This window comes from Acanthopagrus latus, chromosome 21 (assembly GCF_904848185.1).
Source record: "Acanthopagrus latus isolate v.2019 chromosome 21, fAcaLat1.1, whole genome shotgun sequence".
Classification (NCBI taxonomy): Eukaryota; Metazoa; Chordata; class Actinopteri; order Spariformes; family Sparidae; genus Acanthopagrus; species Acanthopagrus latus.
The window spans coordinates 5480715-5505001 of NC_051059.1; the positions used below are offsets into that span (position 1 = coordinate 5480715).

Genomic DNA, 24287 nt, shown 5'->3' on the forward strand with positions numbered 1-24287 from the left:
TCTTGATCTATGATACGTGGCTGAGCAGTTATCAGAGACGCTGCCACAGTGAAAGCTCTACATTATTAAACACAGATATCACTTGAGTTGTTTTTTTTTCCACACTAGATAAACCAGTATGATTTCAAAATTGTTCACTTTTTTTGGTAGACTCTGTTAGCTTTTACTAAAAATGTGGATACTAAAGCAGTGTTAGCCAATACATTCTAAAATAATCAGCATGTTTGTGTCAGTTGACTCTTTTCTCATTGGTTGTTGTCTCTGTTGCGAGACATTTTGTGTGTCCAGTCTTCAGGCGGCGACACAGATAGCCAAGTCTTTTCCAGTCAGTGCAGATGACAAGGGCCAGAGTAGACTTAGTTTAAACTTCGCCCCCCATTACTTTCTTTCTGTCCTCATGTGGAACCGGGAATCATTCTCATGTGGGGTATAATGGCTGAGGGGGGCCAGAGATCCCTGCCGGACCTAATTAGCAGCCCCTTCCCTCCTCTATTTAACAACGCTCCCCTCGATTAGCGTCAGGGGAGAATGGCGAGGAGGAGGCTGTTTCTGTCTTTAACCCTCCCAGCCTCACTCCCTCCATCTTCTTCCCCTGCAGTTATGGTGTATCGCCTTATGTCCTCCTCCTCCTCTCCCTCCATCCCTTGCCACGCTCCCTCTTGGCCTCTTCTGCTTTCCCAGCCAGCTAAAAATTAATGTCCCCGCGCGCCATTTGCAGTTAAGAAAAAACGACAGAGACTCGGGGCGCAATGACGGCTGCTCTGCTCTGTTAAATTTCTAATTAAATGTGTGGGGGTGTGGGTGGCGGGGGCTCTGACAGGAGGGCAGGGGAGGTAAGGAAGGAGAAACAGAGGGAGAGCAATGGTCGGGATGTAAAGTGTAGGAATGGGATTGAGATTGTCTAATCCTGCGATATCTTGTCTTTTTTCATATATATCTATGTATATATTATATATATATATATAAGAAGAATATTTAAGAAGTTAAGCCAGCTCTCACATGCTTCTTGGTGTAGAAAGAATCTGAGGTTTTATGTTGCGTGTGATCAGATCGAGGAAGAGTCATCCGACAGAAATATTCCTGGGGTCTTTTAGATTCTCTCCTGTTCCTTGAAACCAGTGACGCTGTTGTCCAAGGAAACAAGCTTGAAAACGTATTAACAATAACATTGAGATTAAAATTGTGTCTCTCTGTCTTTTTCTTTTGACTCCCCAGCCCGTATAGGGAAGATGAAGAGGAGGAAGCCTGAGGAGGGGGGCCAGGTATGTCCGCTGTGCAGTGCCCCCTTGGCTGGGAGCGAGGAGGAGATGAGTAGACATGTGGAACAATGCCTGATCCAGGTAGTACAATACTGGCCCCGAGCCCCCACCTACCTCCAGTCGGACAGCCTGTCGACCTCTTCTTCTTCCTGTAGATGCTGACCAGTCCCCTCTTTACTTCCTGTAGACGCTGTCAAATCACCTCTGTACATCAGTGCAGATACCAACCAGTAGCACCTGTAGTTTCTCTAGATTTAACTTCCTTTGGTGGTGGTGCTGCATTCACATCATATGGGAATAACTGACAGACTTGACCATTAAATCAAAAACAACACACGGATATTAAAGTGTCCCTCATCAAAGTTTGCCCCTGCAAAGCTGATCTACAGTTTGTCCCATATGACATGGTTGCATCTTATTCATTGGCATGCAGCTCCTGTTGGAGCGTAACAGATCTCTAATATCTATTGATTAGGGCCAATTTGGCTTTACTAGTTGTAGCCTAACAGTGATAACTTGTCTGTCAGACTAGATGGTCAACAGTTCCATTCTATCCTAGAGTAGACAACAAATCATCACTGCTCGTCCTGTACCTCCCCTCACTCACTGCTGTCCAGACACTAATACCTTTATTCCACCAGCATGCTTTAGGCACTCCACTGCTGTACCATGCCATGTGAGCTGTGTATTCAGTCCTGCGCAGATCCATGTTAGGGATGAAATGGAAAGAGGATTCTGTTCTCTGATCTCTCTTTGTTGTCTGTTTAAACCAGAGTTAGACTTGTTGGACAAACTTGAAACATCCTGCTGCAAGTTCACAGTAAAATATGAAAATATTAGCAAAGTAATCTTTGGTTAAGTGATTAATCGCCCCCTCAATAGAAAACGTTTTGAGGGATTTCATTCCAAAGCAGTAACAAGGAGTTAAATTAGCCACAGAAACTTTAATTTGTCTAAATAAAATCAAATGAAACTGTTTTTGACATTTTCCAGCAGTTTATTTTTCTGTCAAACATTGTTTAATTTGAAGCAGGTTCCAGGTGGAGTACACTTGATTATAGCAACAGCAAGCACAGCAAAACACAGCTGTTGAGAAAACGGAGCCTTCCATCTGTTACGAACATTAGATTTAGAGGTAGAAGGGTAGAACACACAAGTTTGCTGGTTTTGTTGTTAAGTTTCAAGGGAAAAAAACAACCAAACAGAAGACTATAGCCTTTGGGTGTTTAACGCATTCACAGAGCCAGTAGTACTGTAACTTATCACAGCGGTCATGGTATGGTACAGATGAAGCGTGCTATGGAGATCTGGCCTTTCTTCCACCACACCACTGTTAAGACCAGTACAAATTATAAAACAAAATGCTTCTATTAAGTTTTTGCGCTAATTAACATGTGTTCGTGTGTGTGTGTGTGTGTGTGTGTGTGGCAGCGTGAGGGTGCGTTAGGTGATGATGATTCTGCAGACATGGATGGAGAGAATGGGCGGGGCTTTGAAGAGTATGAGTGGGCGGGGCAGAAGAGGATCAGAGCTACCGCTTTGCTGGAGGGAGGCTTCAGAGGTATACACACACACACACACACACACACACACACACACACACACACACACACACACACACATCTTATCTCTTACAGCACTATGCCGGTTTTACTTGTAGAGGGGTCAGTCCAGACTCTGAGTTGGTTCTCGCTTTCCCTTGTCTTCGTCTTTCTGTCCATCTGTCTCTTTCTTTGTTTCTCTACTCACCCATCACTCCCTCTGCTCCTGTCTGGTGTGCACAGCGTTACTTCTGTGCCACTAGTGTTGAATGCGACCAGGGAGCTGTAATGGTGGCAGTGTATTTTGGCCCGGGGTCGGCCCAGCTCAGCCTTCCTCAGCCTTACACAACCCACACTGCAAGGGGAAGGAAAACACATTTAGCTGGGCAATTGACCCATTGGTCGTGTGTGTGTGTGTGTGTGTGTGTGTGTGTGTGTGTGTTAGAACCCAGAAATGCAATTACAGAAGTGGATGGGAGAGCCGGTCATCGGGGAGCTGACACAGACGCACCTGCAGCTCCCCCACTGAGCTCTCTGTCACGACCGTCTCTTCTCGGTCTTTCTTCTCTGATTTTTTTAAACTTGTGTCGTTATTATGTTTGATTAGTTCGTTCTCTGTTTTTATTTGTGGGCCAAGCTCATTTAGGGATTTCTGTTTTAACACTGAATTCAAACACCAACTGTGAGCCAGACAATATTCGCCATGCATTAGCATTTTACTTCATCAGTGCTCTCGTGGCTGTATGTGAGCAGATCTCTTCGGAAAGGTTACAAAATCTGATGCAAAACCTAACCAGAGGGGTGTAGACTTTATGTTTGGGTGTCGGCATGCATTTGACCAGATAATCTATATATAATCGAAAAAAGAAGCACATGTGAGAGGCTGAAAATTATAGATGTTGAGTCCTTTATGGAAATATTAACTTATTGTCAGCCAATGCAGCATAAAAAGTTGTCTGCCTTAATATTATGCTAAACTATTGCCTTTAATGCTGCGTTTAATCAGGAAAGACTGAAGAACCTCATAACATTGTTTACTCTTGTCTTGAATTTTTCGGCTAAGCCCAAAAATCTCTTACATTTTCTTTCTGTTGATCTAAATGTAGGATTAGACACAGTTTGACAATTCAATCTGCACTGTTCTGCACAGTGCCCTCCCGTTGTGGTCTCAGTTGTATGTGTGTGTAAAACACACAGAGACGGAGAGGTGGAGGCAGACCATCAAGATGTGCACAGATGGAGGTAAAGAGTCGCTGTCATCTCTAAGAGGCCCTTTCAAACTCTGTCAGCTCTGCCTGCGCTTTCATCTGTCCCTCTTCCTGCTCGCCTCCTTTTCTCCCTGTTCGATCTGTTGTTAAACACACACATGCTGAGCCTCACCTGCCTCCCTCTCTCCCCACCTCCTCCACCCCACCCCCCAAGCCAGAGAGTGAGGAGACAAGACAGATCAATGTTGAAATCCCAACTAAACGGCGCAGCTCGTGGGGTGGGAGGTGGCTTCCCCACCCGTCCATCCATCTCCTGCTACGCTCCTTCCATCCGCCCATCTCTCTTTCACTTCGTTAAATGAGCAGACACAGGACCCTTCTGCCACACTCTAATAGGGCACCTTGTGATGTGACACAGATAACTGAGGTGTCCTGGGGAGAGCAACTTGAAACACGGTTGCATACACACACACACACACACACACACTTGGCAGAAGGCTCAGAAGGTGGATTTTGTCTTGAAAGCTCCTCAGTGGTTCTAACACTTGCCACTGAATCCTGCAGGCTCTCAAGAGCCGGCTAGACGGATATAGAGATGTTGCAGGGGGGCCTCCTCAGCTGGCGGGATGAAGAGAGGGCCTATCCCTCTGTGAAGTGCCACCATCCCTCCCTCCCTTTGAGAGCGTGAGGAAGAAAGGCAGAGGAAACAGGGCGCTTTCAAGGGGGAGGAGAGAGGGGAGGGCGGGAAAAAAATCGAACAAGATCAGTTTATGATTCAACTCTGTGTGAGAGAGGACTTCCCTGTGTCTCGCACCGGCTTAGCCAGGTTGAAAGGACCCTCAGCACAGACAGAGAGCTTTCTTTATCTGTCTTAGTGGACTGTCTGCCTGTGGAAATCTGTTTCATGAGCTGGAGGGCAACTAGACTTTGCTTATTAACTTTGCAGTATACATTAAAAGTCTATGTATAAGGGAAAAGAAATTGGTTCACTACAACTGAGTTGAGTTACTTAGTCAGTTTAGATACAGGTCCTTGTATTCTATCTGAATTTCGTTACTGATACCAAAATGATACTGTCCAATCAATTAAAACCAATAGCACTGCTAAACAGTCCCTGAATCAGTTTCTTAATAATCAAGAAAAAAACCTGGAAATCATGACCCATTAAAGGACCAGTGTGAAGAGTTTTGTGGCAGCTAGCAGCGAGGTAGCTACAGGAGAACCTATTGGGGTCACTAAAAACGTGGAAGCCCATCTCCGCAGCCAGTTTGGTTTGATAGTTCTGAACTACTGTAAAAACATATCAGAGCAACATGGCTGACTCTGGAAATAGACCGGCACCATCTGGGATTTAGTGACTTTAATGCCACAGCTGGCCTCCCCATGTGCAAAAGAAGCCAGATTGTACAAATTTCCCTCTTAGATATATTTGATTCAGTGATTTTGGCCAAGATGAGAAGGACAATGATAATGCATATCACATCGACACATCCCTATTTTTTACCTATAGATGGCTAAATCCTTCACAATGGACTCTTGAGGTCACTGCTGTTTGATCGCTGCTTTATATGTTGTCTGTTTTTTTTAATCATTATTCATTAGGAAAAAGGGAAGGTATTAGATAACAGCACACTTATACCTTGTCAGTTTTACTGTATAATGGCTTGTACACTTCAGAATGTCATGAGCCTTAAGTAAGTCATCCAAATTAAGCATGAAATTTACAGCAAATTATCACCAAATATCCATCATTTTGCTCTTAGTTGTCTATTCTAACACACTTAAGTATTTAGTCTTGCTTCTATGCATTATTTTCTAAAGACATTACTACAAAGTTTGGAACAACATAGTGAAGGTCTAGCCACAGACAGATGGAAAGGTAGACAGATCCTCAGATTTGATATCAGGCCATCCAGAGAGACGGAGGAGGAGAAGAGGGGGATTATTGCAGGTTGAGATGGCCCAGAGGGATTGAGAAGAGGAGAAATCTGTGCTTTGTAAATGGACTTCAAAGATGGCTGTCTCATGTCTTTGTGTCTGTGTCCCTTTCCCAATCTCTCGCCCTCTCTCTCTCTGACCTGTAAATGGCAGAAAGATAGCACGATGACCTTTGACACCCCTCCTCTCTGCTTCTTAGAGGGTCCCGATAATTGCTATGGTAACGGGATGTCGCCGAGGTCGGTCGATTGGCTGATCCTGGCTGTCAGTCGGCCTGATGAATCCTTTGATCCTGCCTGCCTTTTCAGATCTGGACTTGTAGATTTGCGGTGACATGTATGTAGATTGGGTGTCTCCTGCGTTGCTGTCTTGAAGCATGAGAACTTGGAGGATGAAATGTCTCTGCGGGAGTGATCATGATCATTCCTGTCTAGCAGAAAAGAGAGGAAACAGTTAAGAGAGCAGGAGATATACAGGAGAGACGGAGAGAAAACACGAAGAAAAAACAGAGAAAAAAAATGGAGTGATTAAGGGTGGTGGAAGAGAAGTAAAAAAGAGTGTCAGGGAAAGGGGACAAGGGAATGTGAAAGAAGGAGAGATGACAAAAAAAAGGAGGGAAAGGAAGAGGGATGAAGAGGGAAAAAAAAGGTGGGAGGGGGGCATCGGTGCATAATGTGAGTGAAAGGCAGTTAGAGTGGGGCTGACCTTTCCCTGGCCAGATTAGATTGGCCTGCCAAGACTGCTTAGAGGGACAGATAGAAGCACTGGGAAAACACACACACACACACACACACACACACACACACACAGAGCAAACAGGCCACACATACTCACAGCTAACACACCTAAGACATGTACAGTGTGTACATGCACAAATTAGGCTGTGTGAAATCCAATTTTGAAGTGGACATGAATGTGTATCAGTAAGTACAGCGTCATGTCCATCTGTATGGAGATCATTCAAAATATCTGATAACTGTGTTCTGCATTTGTACAGTGAAATATTTTACTTAGTTTTTAGACAATAATTGTATTCATATCCATATTTTACAGGTACCATGAGAATAAGATCAAATAAACAGTTTATATGTTCAATTTTATCGCCATTTGTACATTTAAATAATTTGGTCAGTCATAAATGGTTTAAGTCTCTGCCCAATCTTGAACCAGTCTCTTGGTTCTGAGTTCAGCTGTCTTGGGTCCCTTTTGGAACGTGCCTCTTTCTTTTTTGAAATAATTTAATTCAGAGGAGTTTCGGTAAATTTCCCACCGGTCCGTCTGGGATTGCACACATGAAAGTCCCTACCTGGGGCAGGCTCAAGTCTTCTTAGCCCACATGTCCATGTTCCACTTGCTACTGTTTGTTGTGGCCAGCTAGCCACAAAATCAATATTTTGATGAGTTGATTAGATTATCCCCCGACCACCACCACAACACAATGCTACAGCACTTAAGCAAATACTAGTGCATTAGTGGTTGGGGGTGAAAGCTACAATATCTGTTTTACTGTCATCCAGTTGTCACACATTCACAGCTGATGGATGGAGAGTCTCGGCGGCTTTCTAAGCGTTGTACCTTTTCTGGCTTGGCTGACGTCAGGGCATTGTAGGCAGAATGACTCAAGCTTCTGTCATGGGAATAAAAGAGACACAGACCAATGAGATCCAGTTGTTCTCCCTTATCTATGAAGGACTTTTGTCTCCCCCTTCTGGCAGTGTCAGTAATTACACTCAACACTCAAAAGCTCGCAAGTCAAAGTCGCAACACGGTCCCGATTAGAAAATTGTTGGAAATCATTAAGCAATGTGACGAACGTTAATTTCACATCCCACACCGCGGGTTTAAATACGGAATATGAATATGTGCATACGCTACAACAACTCTCTATTTGAAACACTGTGCTTCACCGTAACTTGCTCAAGTAGCTAGTAGGGAGTCTAGTAGTGAAGACAGGAAAGATGGCGCAAACGTTTCACCGTCTCAGTACTTTGACAGTCTAATGTAACATGTGCTCTGCTCGCCTCCTGCCATCGCCTCAGTAGCCGTGCAGAACCAGCAGGCTGTTAGATTTACACTGCGCGGCCATTGTTCCCATATGTTACCCTTTGCCGCTGAGACCAAATAAAAGTTAAAAGGTCCTTTTTATTTGATCACTAAAAACCATGGGCCTGTTGTAAAACAGCTTAGCATTGGTGGCGCGTTTTATCACAGCGGCTTTCAGTCGTTCTCATTCTCTGTCCTCCCCTCTCATTTTTTTTTTTTTCTAAAGTCAGTGAAATGAATAGTCAGGTGGGAGGAGAGGCAGGGGCAGATGTTTAAATTCCAAAAGATCGTCAGAGACGAGCTCCAGCCGCTGATTTGCGCTTTGACAAAGACAGCATAGTGCTGCGACGCTGCAGTGCACTCAGACCAACTGTTATAGGAAGTCAAGTATGGAGACTCACACACACATAGTAAGACAGCGGGTTAAATAAGATGGCTGTCAACTCTGTCTTACTTGTATCTGGTCCAACACACACACACACATTCTCATCACATACACACAGAGCACACTAGTCCAGCTGAGAGCTCGTAGAAATTGGGATAGGTGTAAATAAGATGGCTGTCAGGCCTGTCACAGGTAGACACACACACAGACTGGTTCAGAGTCACATCTTAAGTGAAACACAAGTGCACACAGACACACACACACCTGTCTACCTTCAAGTGCTTGAATAGTCAGGGTTTAAGTGACATGCACACTCCCACACACACACACACACACACACACACACACACACACACACACCTCACCTAGCTTTGTGTTGTAGATAGACATGGTATAAGTGACAGTTAGACAGAGTCACACACAGGCACGTGCACACACACACACACACCTTGAAGGGGTTGGAGAGACAGGGCCTAAGTGACAGAGGGACAGACAGTCTCAAACAAACACTGAGGAGAAGCCTCTAAGTGACGGACACACACACACAGCTGCCTCTGTGGCTAAGTGGAGCTGAAGGGAGCAGTCAGGCAGCGGTAAGGGTTTGTCTGAGCGTTCATCACTGGGTTTATAGAAGTGCCACTCACACACACACTCCCACTCTGCCTCTCTTTCTCTTTCTCTCTCACCCTCAAAGATTGATGGGTGAGGCGTCATTCTTCATCAGTTCAGCATAATGTCCACATGCTGTCGCTCTCTTCACCTCCTTCTCTATGACCATTTCTTTGGCTCGTCTACCTCCATCTGCAAGCCCTTAATTGTTCAGGGAAAAATAAAGTTTCACATTGAAATTTAGGGCCTCAAAAACAGTTAGAATGGGTCTTAATGATGTCTTCTGCAGGGTTATGTTTAGTTTGATTAAGTGTTTTTTTTATTTTAAATGATGGTTTTTACTATGACAAATCCAGGCAGACAGGGAAAGGAAAAACATAAAATAGACAAAATTCATATATTGTACAGTTTGGCTTAAATATGTTCATGATCATATTGAGTCAATTCTGGAGTTTGGTTTACTTGATGAACAAACCAAATCACTGACCAATGAGCAGTGCTAATTCTTTACATATAAAACTCCAATTTTTATTTACTCCTATTGACTTATTGCATTGTAAATGAAAGTTGTGCTGAAAATCCAATTTCTGGTTTTCACAGGAACAGGTTTTGCCACGTGTAGCATCAAGGAGAGCGCGGCAGATAGCGACGCTGACCTAGATGTGGACGGAGACGACACGTTGGAGTACGGCAAGGCCCAGTACACCGAGGCTGATATAATCCCCTGCTCTGGAGCTGGAGAGGACCAAGGAGAAGCCAGGGAGAGAGAGGCGTTACGGGGAGCCGTGCTCAAGTATGAAGACTCAACTAACAAACTGTCTAACTAGCAGAGTACTAACTAAACTAGTGTAAGAAAAATGTAATGGACCCTTCAGGCTCTGGTCATACTAATGTTTGTGTCTCTGTTTGCAGCGGTGGGATGCCTTCAAACAGAATAACGCCTGAATTCTCTAAATGGGCCAACGACGGTAAGAAGGGGCAAAAACAGTTTTCATGCTTGGACAGAGAAAGGACACCACTGCATCAAATATACATAAGATATAACAATAATAAGTATAGAATGCAAAATATCCAAACTAGTTAACTTGTTTAGTCATTGCTTGATATTTAAGCCCAAAAAGATGATTTGCAAAAAAGTAAATTTGTTTTACTGAATCTCCTCATGTTGTCTTATGTTTCTTGAATCAGTCGATGCTTATTGCAGTCACCATCCAGCATTAACCGTGTTGTCTGTCTACAGAGATGCCTTCAACGAGCAATGGAGAAAGCAGCAAGACAGACCCCAGCACTCCTTCATCATCCTGTTCTTCCTCCTGCGTCCCACGCACCTGTAAAAACAGCGAGATCGAAAAGTAGGTTACCCATATATACACGGACCCACACTTGCACAAACATGTCATTACCAAGTTGTAAAAGGTGAGACAGAAAGTGACTGTCTCGTTTCCCATTGCAGCGTCAGACAGATCACACTGCTTCTCTGACTCTCTGATGAATTTTCTTACGTGGGAGAGTCGACTTGCAGAGGGCCATAAATGATGCATTTTGTGTGGATCCTTTTTTTAAGTGTGCGTGTGCTTGTGTGAGTCAGGTGGGGTCTCTCCAGGTGTTGATTTTTGCTGCTGACTTGTTCTCTCGGAGCACAGAGCTGCCTTGGAATCATTAATGTGGATACTAGCTGGTGCCAGACACACACCTCTGTCAAGGCAGTAGTGTGAAAACATGCAAATGTTAGTTTACACTGCAGTACAGATATGACTCAGTTAAAAGCCTGCCTGTAAGTTACTCTGTGTTACTCTATAAACAACTGACAAAATGCAATTGGGAGCCTCATGACTGATGATTTGACACATTGTTTTAGCAGATATACTCCAAAATGTTCTTAAAATTATGTCATATCAGCATGAATACGACTGCAGCTGAGGGCTGAATTGGCATGTACAAAAGAACTCCCCTCACCTAGCTGTGTTTCAAACAAATACACACACACAACACACTCACACACACACTTCAAGCAGACACACTGCCCTATCCATTAGAACAACCTGTGTGTGAAAGGCCACTGCTCTGTAATTCCCTCATTTCCATCTCCTCATCCATATTCTGCCACAAGTAAACAATCTCTTTCTCTCTCTTACACACACACACACACACACACACTCACCCTGTCCCCTGCATAGGTAATAGAGGTCAGCTCATTGCGAGAGTGAGAGAGAAACGTCAGTGGGCAAGCGAGCAAAGAGAAAGGGGGATTTGGTTGATTGGTTGCTTCTGCATGTCTGGCATATTCTCCCGTCCTTTTGCCCCATGCGATTACAGATGCATGCACACTCACACACACACACACATAGCTGGGGTCAGTCTGCTTGTTGCCTTCCATCCCAGCCCCTATTTTTTAAAGTGATTTCTTTTGTCCACCTGAAGTGCCTTTTAGAATACCCCCTAAAAATCTCTACTCTCATCTCGCGTTTCTTAACCTTTTCCTCTTCAGTCATTTCCTAAGGGGAAATGTTCAAGTGGAAATGATTGGAATGTTAAAAGCATTGTTTTTCCTTCTATAAACAACCGTCAGTGCTACTTTGGCTTGCAAAGCAGTAAATTGGCAACATAATTTTATTAAAGATGGTTTAAAATGCATATTTACAAAAAAAATCTTACTTTTTACTTCTTTAAGTTTGTGATTGTATGAATGTTTATAACTTTGCAGGTGCTTTGCAACCATTTCCCCGTCACCTCTGGGAAGGCTGCACGCGATAAATGCTTCATTTAAATGAATCAATCGGCACTCAGTGTGTGTGCTCCCCATATTAGATATCAGCACAGGGGATAACTTGTGAATAAGCAGAGCAGCTTGAAGGGTATTGATCAGAAGTAGCACTACAAGGCAAGAGTAGTGTGTGTGTGTGTGTGTGTGTGTGTGTGTTTTCTGAGCGAGGGGATGCTTACGATAAATTGTTGTCTGTGGTCTCATTGTCCTTGTTTTATTTTGTGTGTGTATGTGAGAAAGGGACTTAGGCAGGTCTGATCTCATCTGATTCACCTGTTCAATGTCAGCGCTGATAGGAACCTAATTAAGCAGATATGTGGTATCAGCTATAAGTGACTGATCCGCAATTTGGTTCTGAAAATGTTCTGCCTTTCCTTAAGCATCAACCCCATAAATTTAGTCAAGGTGCTGAGTTTTTGGTGCCATAGCAGTCCCTTCCTTGTATTTTAGATTTGAGAAAAATAGAGCAGGTATCAAATCAGTACTTGGTACCAGCATATAAGATAAGACTTTGGAATTGATATTTGGAGAGGGAAAACTGAAATCTGTTCAGCCCAGGTCTAAAGTCTCCTGATTTATAAAGCACAGTTAAAATCAGTGTAAAGTGAAATGAATAGAAAACACAGACTGGAACATACACTAAGTAGAGTAAAGACGGTCCAAAGATGGCTACTGTGGTGGGACTTTAAACACCTTCAGTTGTGGGGCATTTCAGGAAGGAGGGATGTCCTGCAATCAAGTGACCACAACAGTAAAGGCCACATTCCGCCATGCATTTCAGCCTTTCACATTATTGTTAAAACTGTAGATTGACCCCGTACTTCCACAGTCAGCTGCTGCTGTACCCAGAGTTCTTGATTTCCTTGCGACCGACCATACATTACATCAGTTGAATGTTTGGTAAGGGAATCATTTCCTGAAATGAATTAAATGCCTAAGATTTCACTTTGTGGGAATCACCTCTCCAGCCTTAAGCTCATTGATGAGAGCTACCTTAGCTTCTCAGAATTTCTGAACAAAATGTGATCTTACGACTTTGTTATGGCCAACATGTAGCTGTATGTGGCAACATGATGTTCTAGCTGCGGTCTTAGTGAGCACCTGGAGCAGAACATGCCTTAATCTAAGTATCCATTTAAAGGGAGCCAACAAGATGCTGAATGATTGCAGTGGAAGCAGCAGTCATCTGGCTGGAACAATTCCCTGCCTCACTCTTCTCCAGCTCGCTATAAATACACGTATTTGTGGAGCTTCTGTGCCCCTCCGTCCCCAAATGAAAATGAGATTTGTCTCCTTTCGTTACATTGATACATTGTACACATGCATGCATGTGTGTGAGCCAGTGTGTGGGACTCTGCACAGGGCAGTGTTAGTGAAATCTCTCCCTCTCTCTGTCTCTGATCCCAGATGGGTAATGATCTGGTCGCCTCCCAGGGCGTCCTCGTTCCCCTGCTCATTCCCCTGCAAGATAAATGAGCTCACACATACACACACATACACGTACAACGCCTGAGACGCTCTTTCCCCTCCAAGATAAATGGCCCCTCCAATGCCGCCAATGCGATTGCTGCCAAATTTGGTGCTCCAGCTGGAACAATGCGGAGAGATTTCCATGTGGTTTCTGCAAATAATTGAATCTGTCCTCAATTTGGAAGTGATGAAGCTAGATTTCTACCCTCCACCCCCCTCTGCACACACACACACACACGCACACACACACACTGCTCTCTCTCTGCCTTTTCCTCTCTGGTTCTTCGCTTTATTGTCATCGCTAAGCCACATTTCTCTCTATTTCTCCCTTCTTTCTCCTTTCCATTTCTCTTTTCTACTCTGTCCTCTGTCTCAATTTTTCTCAGGCACTTACAAAACACTGCCCTCCCCTCCCTTTTGCCATCTGAGACCTACACACACACACACATACACACACACATCTGTCTGAGGTAGGGGAAATCAATAGTGACTTAAATGTTTTATCATGGTGTGTCAGTGTAGTTAAGGCCTCAGTTAACAGGGTGCAGCGGAGAATGATGCTCTAAAGAGATTTACCGCTGCTGTTTTTACAGCACATGCGTGTGTGAGATTTATTTCCCTACCTGGTGGATACAAGGTGTGTGAGAATTTAGTGGCAAAGTAGTTTTTAGAATTAATTCTGACGTAATTGTATCCTTTTTGTGCGCTCGTGTTGAGAGAGGAGCTGAGTGGGGCCAAAATGTAGGTAGACAGTAGATTAAGACACAGGGCTGATTGAGATGGATGGTGGAGGTCTTCAGCTACACACAGACACACACGCACTAATGAAATGAGAAATAGCCCCACACACATTGGGGACAGAGCGCTAAATAGAGGGGAGGCATAGCTATCTATCTGTCTCTGTCAGGCTTTCTTACTTGCTTGTCGCCATCGGGATGACTAGAGATGGAAATGCAGTGCAATTTCACTTTCTTTCTCACACACGCACACACACACACACCCCACAAATACACTGCATTGAAAAAGCCCTGTGGAGCAGTAACTAAGTTGGAATAAGAGCGTGTTGTGTGAATGGAAGTTGTATTTCAGTGTTGGTTCCTCAGACTTTATGATGCCAGGCCTTCAGATCAAGGCCACAGCTTCACTTAAAACCTACCGAGCCAGAGCGTCGTCCCACCGTGCTCACAAACACTCTAGAACACACACAGCCGTGCACAAACACAGAGCAAACAGATGTGCAGTACATACCAGTTAATATCTGGAGTCCTTGCTCTTGTTTTATTAGCAGAGATGTACAAAACATCCAGGTAGCAAAATTCTCAATTTCAGACGTCATTTGTGCTGATCGAATTTACAAATCCAGTGTTGTAGATGGCAGGTCATATGTAAATAGCTGTTTCTAATTAACCTTATTTCTAAAGATAACTTGACAAAACAGTCAAAATCAAACTTCTGACCACTATCTGGTTTGTGAGCTCTCTCAAAGCCAGCCTAAATAATCCAAAGATCATTTGTTAGAGAAAGAAAACCCCACTGTTTGAGTCATCTGAAGGGAAACCATCCTGCTTAGTGGATCACGTCAATTTTAGGAGTAAAAGTTTCCCATTTGCTCTAAAATTATTTTCATGTTAAAAATGTGCTTGTTATCTAGGTAGTGTTGTCCTCTAATACTGTAGTTTGTAAAAACACAGTGTATATGTAAAAATATTTAACTGTCTCAGACAGATGTTTAATCCACATTTCATTCTGTATATGCTGCTCATCCTGTTGAGCTATGAGGCCGTGATTAGGTCTCCATTTAAATCTGTAGTGTTACTGCTGTCTTAGCCAGCTTAAGCAGCCAATGAGGATCAAATCTGTGTTTCCTATACATGTTATAAAACAGCATAAATACATGAATTTCCCACTGGGTGCCATGTTGATGAAAACTTACTGCTTCACTGAGGAGAAGCAAGCTGCACTTATGTATTTCCCAGCCCAGGAAACCCTTACATTTTAGGTCGAAACCCAGATTGAACTGTAAGCTTGTTTCTGTAAGACTACATGACATGTTTGCTAAGCCTGTATCCCAGAGTGACATCAATTTTTGCATTTTGGCTCCAAGACTGTAAAGGTTGAAAACCCCTGAGCCAGCTTAAATCGGTGACACACACAAATAGCATAAAGGCCTTAAATTCAAGGATTTTCACTTGTGCTTCTTGCTGGTTGAGGGGCTGTTTATCTCTTTGTGTGTCAAATTTAGCCCCAGAGAGTTGTCTTCCCCTTTCCTCTATACTGTGAAATCATCCTGTTCTCCTTTTTACCTCCATTAAATCTCTGCACCTCCACCACCCCCTCTTACTCCCCCCTCCACCTCCCTATCAACCTGTTTAGATGGCTACAGCCGCATAAAGATAGATTAATATGCCTTTTTTTATATAGCATTGGGGAATTAAACATCATTTTAACTGTGGTTTTCTATAAATCAGCCACACTAAATGAATATTCATTGTAGAGATAGAAAGGATAGCAGAGAGGAGACAGGAGAGACAAACGATGCTGAGGAAAAGGAGAATCTTTTTTTTAAATAAAACTCTTCTACCATCTTTGTTTACTTCAGGCAAGAGAAGAAGAGCCCCTTGGCAGAGTTTCTTGCTTGACTGAGCGACAGAGGGCTTTATTGAAGCTGTTAAAAGAAAGAGACAGCATTGTTTGAGGGACACCCCCCCGTCCAGTTAGGTCCGGCCCAGAGTCTACTGACACTTTATAAGCTAACAAGCTAATCAAGGCTAAATGGCTTTTTACAAGCTCAGAACTAATAAGAGGAGAGGGTAAAGAAGTTTATAGGGCATGGAGTGGCGAGTCAGTCTCAGAGTCCCAACTAGGTCTTTATAGACATGGGGCGGTGATGGGGTTACAGGGAGGAGCTAGAGCAGGTCGACTTCTCCCAGAGACCTTATCAAGGAAGCAGATCTACAGCTACATCTGTGGTGGCAGAATGGTTCAGTGTCAGGAGTGGCTGTCCTTCAAACAGAGGACTTTAAGTCCATATAAAAACAGTCAGCATGCTTAAATATTCTTCTGCAAGACAAGTCCCAACCAGCATCAGTCATGCTGCTCTGTAGCTGAGCCTGACATCTGGTATGTATCTCTGTTAGAATCCTTACAATATCTTACCATTTTTTTTATAACTTTATAATTTTTGATTTTGCCACTATATTTCACCTTAATGTGAAACCTCATGTGTGACTGTACAGTTATTTTATTTTTTTTTTTTTTACAATGGACCTAAAATCACCAAAAAAGTAACATTTTTTATTAGTTATATGTAACTGCTGCACTGCCTACTCCACATTCAGCAGTCTTCTCATTGTTTTGACTCATTAAACAAAAAAACAACTGCACTACAAACTAAACACACTACATAACACACTAACTACACACTCCAAACACGCTAAATGTCACAAATCTCTCAACTCTCAATATCGCTGTCTCTACACTGACCGTCGTTACCTGTCATTGATCTGCCTCCTGCACCAGACACAAAGCAAACGTGACGAAAATGCGCACGTTATTTACCCCGGTCCGGTTTTGGACCTGCCGGTGCGTCCGTCGACTCGGGAGGTGGGCAGTAGGGTTGAGCTAGCAGCTAGTTACACACGAACATCCACAGATTCCGATTCCACTTTGTTGTCTGCGCGTCTACGGATCTCCTCAGACCCGAACAGATTCGGTCTGGACTTGTTTAGTCTCATTAATCCACAACAGTCAGTTTAGATGCACAGACTAGAACGGGACCGGACCGCCGGCAAAATCCTGGTCCAGCTCGCGCCGCTGCAGGTATAAATCTGCTTGTTTCTTAAGGTATGTCGTGGGTTTGAGCTCTGCAGTGAATTTGTAAAGCATTTCTGAAACAATTTATTAAGGGTATCATTGTAGTCCAAACAAATCCGACGTCGCACACCCTTGAACCAAGCAGCAGCCATGTTGAAACTCTTAGGTCAGTCTGATCCTGATCCACAGAGATATTGGAGGAACAGACACACACATACACATACACACACACACACACACAGATTCCTTGCTTTTAAGAGAGATACCTGACAAATTGTGCGATCCACTATTGTACTGGACAGTGCCAGAAGAAAGACTCGACCAACCAGAATATATTTAAAAATCAAATTATTATTATTATATGTGACTATTAATTTTTGCATTTTAAATGCCCAATCGTTCATCATATCTTATTGCTTGATTTGTTAGACCAACCAGCAAACATAAGAACTCTCTGCTAAGCTTCACAGTGTATTTGAAGATGTCTGGCGATGGCCACGTACACCCGGAATGTTTAATTTTAATTTAGTCTTCAATTTAGTTTAAATGTTCAATTTATTTTAATGAGCTTGTTTGACGATAGGGCATAAGACCTGAAACTACTCAAATGGCATACAGTAAAAATGGATGCACAAGAAAGCCATCTCTTGATGGGAAATTGAGAAAGTCCATCCTCATTGTCTTTTCCCTGCAGCCACTGTGTTTGAGGATGCAGCAAATGAAGCCATATCCTAGGCCACATACACACACACACACACACACACACACACACACACACACACACACACACACACACACACACACACACACACACAAGCACAGCCACTTATCGTTCTTTTCTGCTCGCACCCTCCCTGCCCTCTCTCCACTTGTCCTTCCCCTTCCAGATCAATACCATAGATCAGGTAGCTATCAGGCTGCAAAATGACCACATCACCATAAACACACACACACACACACACACACACACACACACACACTGCCATCGCATCTTGCCAGAGAATGAGTGGATGGCCATAATAAACACTGGCTGGCTCGTGCGGCCTCGTCTCGCTGCGCCAAATCATCAGCGGCAGCAGCGTTGTGGTCTGTGCGTCGGCTGTATTGATTTAGTTATGGCTGCTTCATATGCTGTTGGACAGTGTTAAATGCACATTTTCTGTTATCATGCTACACATTAATCAAGGGCTGCTTAGAGGTAGGGAGATGGGGAGGAGAGTGGAGAGAATGAAGGAGGGATGAAATAAGGACCAAGAGGATAGAAGGGTAATTTGTGACTGAGAAAGACAGGAGATGCAGGGAATTGAAAGGTGAACATAAGATGTTTGAAAGACACTTTGCCTGAAGTCAAAGCAGGTGAAATCAAGGGATGAAAAGAGGGGTAGAGTCAGAGTAAAGGATGGGTGGAATAAGACACCAAAAATCAGATGGCTGTGAAGGAAACCTGTCTATAGGTCAAGACTGATAGTGTTAAGGTGAAACTACCAAAAAGTCTGAAACAGAAGATTGCTTGGTTGTTAGGCTCAGCACAAAGAAGAAGAGATTAAGCCAATTGCCTGAGGTTTCCGTGTCAGTTTACAAAAATATTTTTTCAAAAAACACCATAAATCCTTTGCGATGAAGTTGTTTCGACACTGTTTTATGTTTTATTTGACATCGCTGACTTGCTGTCAGTGGTTTCTGGTGTGGAATTTTACACACTGTCTCATGTCCGTCGATATGTCCTCCAATGTAAAAACTAACTCCTTCCATCTATTCCCGTTCCTCTTCTCAGGGTAACAGAGGAGGAATCCACGGCTACCACCATGGAGGCTCTGAAGGCTCGAATCAGAGAGCTGGAGAGGCAAATACTGAGAGGAGATCGATACAAGTGTCTCATCTGCATGGTGAGTATCACATTTACGTTCTCTGGTTCTCTGCACAAGAAATGTTAATGGGAGCAGTGTGGTAGTCATCAGAGGGCATTCAGTCAAGCATTGGTAAAACTTCGTGCAGTAGAAGAGAGGCCATGTTTTAGAAGATTGACAGGTGGTGCCTAGAGTTTGTGGTAGTAGTCAATTTTCCATAAACCCTGGGGATGTTGGTCTTTGCTTTGTTGGAGCTTCAGCTTCAATCTAGCAAATGTCTAACCAGGTACACACAGGCATTGCAACAGCAAAGCTCTCTGAACACATTTGTAACAGTGTGCAGCCTTGGACTGAATGCAGATATCAGATTTTTAATACGCATGGTATCAAAAAAGTATCAAAGTAATGATACTTTTTACAATCTTAAGCCGGATATGAGTGGAGCTGCGGAGCTGTTGGTTCATGTACACATCGTTGAAACATCACAACTTAAATATTGGACTTGGAATTGTCCATATTTTCAACCGATGTATACATTTGATTTCCAGTTGAAAGGAACTGCCTGGAGATAAGGTTTTTTTTTTTTTTATCACGTTGCTACAACAGACTCAGAATATGTCATTGGGGAGGAGGGACAAGGTCAGCCTAGTCCTTACATTTTTTCTTTTTTGAAGGATCCTCCCCTCTTTTACAGATTCAGCCCCTGAGCAGGGCCTCAGTCAGTGTATATAATGTGTCACAGATAGACAGCATATTCAGAATATTAGGCATATCGTGGTGTGTGCTGGATGTCCTTTGGAAGTTTGCATGTAGGAACTGTATGCATCTCATTCCCGTCAGTTTATTGGAGTCTGAGTAGCGTGTGAGTGCTGGTGCTGTGTTCTGGTGGTTTTTGCTCTTGCATGGCTTTGCAACTGAATGTGTGCTGTTGGATAAGAGACTCCAGTGGTAAAGTCATTTTGTTTTACCATCAGATTTGAATCCAGGTGTTTCATATGAGAAGTGCCGAACAACTGACAGGATACATTCAGATAAATGATATATATATTTATGACGAGGCAGCATGTGTGATTAAACCTAGTTCAAAAGACCTTAGTGTGGCACTGGAAAATGCAGGAATGGTTCTGAGCTTTATTCAGCATATGTAGGTAATTGATTGGACTCCCCGATCAATAATATAAGTCACATGTGCATCTGTTATAGTGTCAGACAGAATGAAAGACATTGTCAATATTCATGTTCTTCAGATGCTTAAGATTCGACTTCATCTCCACCACCCATCAGTGTGTGTCCCCCCCACTTGGTGCCAAGCACCCATCCTGTCATCCCTCAAGCTTGTGGACAGTGCAGCGTCGGCATCCTGTGTGTGTGTGTGTGTGTGTGTGTGTGTGTGTGTGTGTGTGTGTGTTTGAGAAAAGCTTGTAATTACCGACGCCTGCGCTTCCTAAAGGTCGCTAGGTGCCCGAGGTGACACGGAGGGCAAGGCACAGCGATCGATCACTCACTACCCCATGGACACTCGGCTCTTCTCCACTCATCTGTCACTGTCGCTCATCTTGTGGACACGCACACACTCTCTTTTTCTGGCATACAGAGGAGCACAAATATGTGTACAATACTACACACACACACACACACACACACACACTCTTCATATCTAATCCGTCTCTGTCTTAAACACGTCACTGTGCTCCCTCCCTGTCACTGTGTGTCTGATGTGAAAGTCATGAGTTTTCTCTAACTAGTCAGCAATCAGGAGCACTTTAGAGGAGCTGGAGATTTCCACTGCAGCTTCCAGAGTTATGACTCACTTGCTTAAACAGTGCATGGATCAAAGCTTCCAGTGCTCAGGTAGTTGTACGTAAGTAGAAAACAAGTGCTCTCCAGCTGCAGCCAAGTTGGCTCAGGTTGGCCTTTATCTTCTCCTGGTCCCTCTGCGAGCTGGTTGCTGTGGTTTGCCCTTGTCAGTGGATTTCTACCTCCATCTACTGGTCATTGCAGCAATTTAACTTTGGTTTGTTCACATTTCTGGAAAGTGATAGTTCTGCACGTGCTTTTATCATAAAGTAAGAGCCCTGCTTTAAAGGACATCGTTGATCAGCAACTATTTGAATAATGAAGAAATAGATTTGAACAATGTTTTGAGGAAAAAATTAAAAACTTTTTGTTTCAGCTTAAATGTGAATATTTCCTGACTTCTTTGACGCGCCAAACGACTCATCAGCAGATTCATTGAGTGAAAGTAATTGTTAGTTGCATGAATTTATGGCCATTAGCATATCAGCATCATCTTTTTTTCCACCAAAGTAGTTCTGGTTCTTACATGTATGAGTAGAACCTTGGTGTCATCCGGAGAACCAACCCTCATTTCCGCCAGTTATGAGCCGGAACCATTATAAGGATGCATCATCAACCAGGACCTGTAGAACATGATGCACCCACTTCAGTTCACACTTTAGGTCAAGGAAAACCTGCTGTATTTTGGTTCCAGCTGGGTTGAAATGCTCTTAACGGGTCTAAGTTGACAGTGTGACCCAGAATGAAACCGGTACCAGTGAGACCCCTAACCGCACATCCCCAGCTTAGAGCATTCTGTTGTTCCCAATGTCAGAAGATAATGAAGACATTTGTTTTTAACCAAAAACTTAATTAACTGAACTTTTTCAAAGATGAATAAATAGGTCCTCACATACCCAATGAGATGTCGTAAAAATCCAGAGCTACGCTTTGATGATAGCAAAATACATTTAAAGGAACAATATTCACTGTGCCATTTAAAATGCAGCGTAAAGCACTCTACATGTCTGGTGTTGTGTGTGAGGAAAGTAAGTCTAAAGATTGATAGCCTGAACAAGTAATCAGCAGTTTGTTATAATTTGATAAAAAAACAAAGTCAGTGTGAAGATGGAGATTTCTCAAGCGTTTCCTCACAGCAGTGTGTTCATTGGTTGTCCAGGCTGTATGCGCTCACTTGTGTATGCGTGGGTATGTGTGTTTGGCCATGCGCGTGTTTGTTGCGCTGTGGTGTTGGTGTGTGCGCGATCAGTACTAGCCCGCCTCTATGATTAGCTGCCACCTTTCGCCCCCTCTCCTCCTCCCCCACCCCCACCCCTCCCTTCCGCAGAGGAAGCCTGCTATCCAGTCAGGCGCGGAGATCAAGAGCCTAGGGGCGTGGCCAGGGCCCCGGCCACTGGCCAATGAGGTCGGAGAGAGGCAGCCTAAGTCCCTCCCCCTCGGCCTGTACTGCCTGTACAGGGGCCTTGTGATTGGTGGTTACGGCAGCGGCATAAAGAGGCTCCTCCCACAGCCCCTACGGAGGGTAAGGCACTCCCTCCCTCCTCCGCTCCTCTTCCTCCCCCCTCCCTTCCTCCCTCATCGCTCCGTTCTTTTCGAGAGGAAAAGAAAAGAGTGTCCATCAGATTGGGTTCATCCATGGCTTTCTCCCTCATCCTCTCCTCCCTCTCTGCCTGCTTCCCTCCGTCTGTGCTCGTTGCCTGCCCAATATCGTGTCTGTGCGCGTTTGTGTGTGTGTGCAGGTTGCCGGTTCAGTTGCCCCCCAAGCTGCCTTGCTCAGTGGTTCTGTGGCTGTTGGCTGTGTCGTTCCATGGTTAGTGGTCTGATGCTGTCGGTCAGGGAATGTAAAGTGTTGTTTTGGTTGTTTTGATATGTGTCTGTCCTCTTGATTTCGGTGTTATTTCATCTTTCTATCTCTGTCTCTCTCTCTCTCTCTCTCTCTCTGTGTTTGTAGGACTCCTACACGATGCCACTCACCTCCATCCAGTGCTGGCACGTCCATTGTGAAGAATGCTGGCTCAGGACTCTGGTACGCATAAACTCACACACTTGCCGCACACACACACTGCTCTATGCTCCCGGGCACCTCCTTATGACATGCAGTTATTTGAGCCGCGTTTCATAGTCAGCGCGTTTCTCTCTGTGGCCGTGCCCTGTAGGGAGGAACTAAAATGGAATATTCCCCAAATGACCTGTTACACACACACACAGAATCATGGCAATGCAAACACTTCCATTTCTCAGTGGGGAAAAGCTTAGATGGAATGGTCCCCAAAAGGCTTGTTAAAATGTTGGAATAAAGTGGTGAACTCGAACTTCCAATGAGTTCTACATAGTGCCTCCAGTCTTCTCACACACACACACACACACAGTGGGTTTGTTGGTTATTAGTTAGTCTAATATATTCAGTAGTGTGTAATTAGCTGGTGCTAATGTGGTAAATGGAGCGCAGTGTTTCTGCTGCCGGGAGATGAACGGTCTCCATATTGCCTCTTTGGTGTCTCAGTTTTCTCCTTTTTTGTTTTTTGTTCTTTATTTTACTCACTTCACTGTCTTCCCTCTTTCCTTTTCTCTCTTAAGCCTTGTCCTTCTCTCCTATGTGCTTTTTATGTTAAACACCATCATTTGTCAGTTGTGAAACACATCAACAGTTACTAACAAGCAGTTCCCCACCATTAGCTCCCTTTGATATCATACATGCAATTGTAAAAACACTCAGCATAATTACAGTCCAGTCGCACAGAGAGGGGCAGAATTTAATGACCCAAGGATCGTGAAAATCTGTGTGTCTCCTACAAAGAGGCTGAATTCTTATCAGCTTCAACACTATATTGAGTTTTAACGCTAATACACCAAATTATGTTAGCTTTAAGAATCGTTGCATGCTTTTTATGTTGAGCATTTTTCAGATTTAACGTACCCTGCTGGGTTTTTGAGCACTAGTGTCACTACAGTGGCTGTAAAGAAGCGTAGAAATGCAGCAACAAAGGCAGCGAAGTGAACTACAAGCATTTAAACAATGGATGTAATGAGAGGAAGGGATTCAAGTATTTAAAAAAAAATGTTTTTTTTAGACACATTGAATGTAAACATAACTCTTGTTTGTCTACGTGAAGTCTTAAAGATCTTTAAACTCCAATATAAGATCAGTACTGATTCATGAGGATCTTCATGTGGGTACAAACAGCATGTTTTACATATAACTTGTAGGGATTTATCTTTTGCCTTCATTCATTGTTTAAGACACAATTAGACAACATTCTTGAATGAAGCCCCTTGTTTCCGTCTGCCATTTACCCTACCTCTGTACTGTGTGTGTGCACACGCACGCAATGCTGCCCTCACCGGTCTAATGTATGGAGCATTAAACTCATAGCCTGGAGGCAGCTATAAAAATGGGAGTGCCTAGCTGATCAAAGTAAATGCCTGGGAATCTAGTTAACGTCAGCCCAGCCCCTCACAGCTTTAATGAGCGAGGCAGCTGGAGCGCAGCGTGACGGGCACACACCCACACACACTTACCGCCCACACCAAACAAGAGCACACAGCGTTCACAGGCGGGCAAACAAACAGGAGGAAGGCTCCCTCACACAGTGTAAGAGATGCACATATATAG

At 43.7% G+C, this 24287-nt stretch overlaps 1 protein-coding gene across 12 annotated transcripts in view; it reads left to right on the plus strand.

The window, feature by feature from the left end:
* rnf220a (ring finger protein 220a) overlaps positions 1 to 24287 on the plus strand; it is a 156215-nt gene that overhangs the window by 127671 nt on the left and 4257 nt on the right. For 4 of the 12 annotated variants that reach the window (XM_037083623.1, XM_037083624.1, XM_037083626.1 and 1 more), the window contains 9 exons: positions 1207 to 1340; positions 2691 to 2820; positions 9584 to 9776; positions 9896 to 9951; positions 10224 to 10335; positions 18805 to 18916; positions 22002 to 22196; positions 22414 to 22484; positions 22626 to 22700. In XM_037083623.1, coding sequence (XP_036939518.1) covers positions 1207 to 1340; positions 2691 to 2820; positions 9584 to 9776; positions 9896 to 9951; positions 10224 to 10335; positions 18805 to 18916; positions 22002 to 22196; positions 22414 to 22484; positions 22626 to 22700 — 1078 coding nt within the window. The remainder of the gene's footprint in view (positions 1 to 1206; positions 1341 to 2690; positions 2821 to 9583; positions 9777 to 9895; positions 9952 to 10223; positions 10336 to 18804; positions 18917 to 22001; positions 22197 to 22413; positions 22485 to 22625; positions 22701 to 24287) is intronic. The other 8 variants (XM_037083625.1, XM_037083628.1, XM_037083633.1 and 5 more) reach the window with 6 other exon arrangements.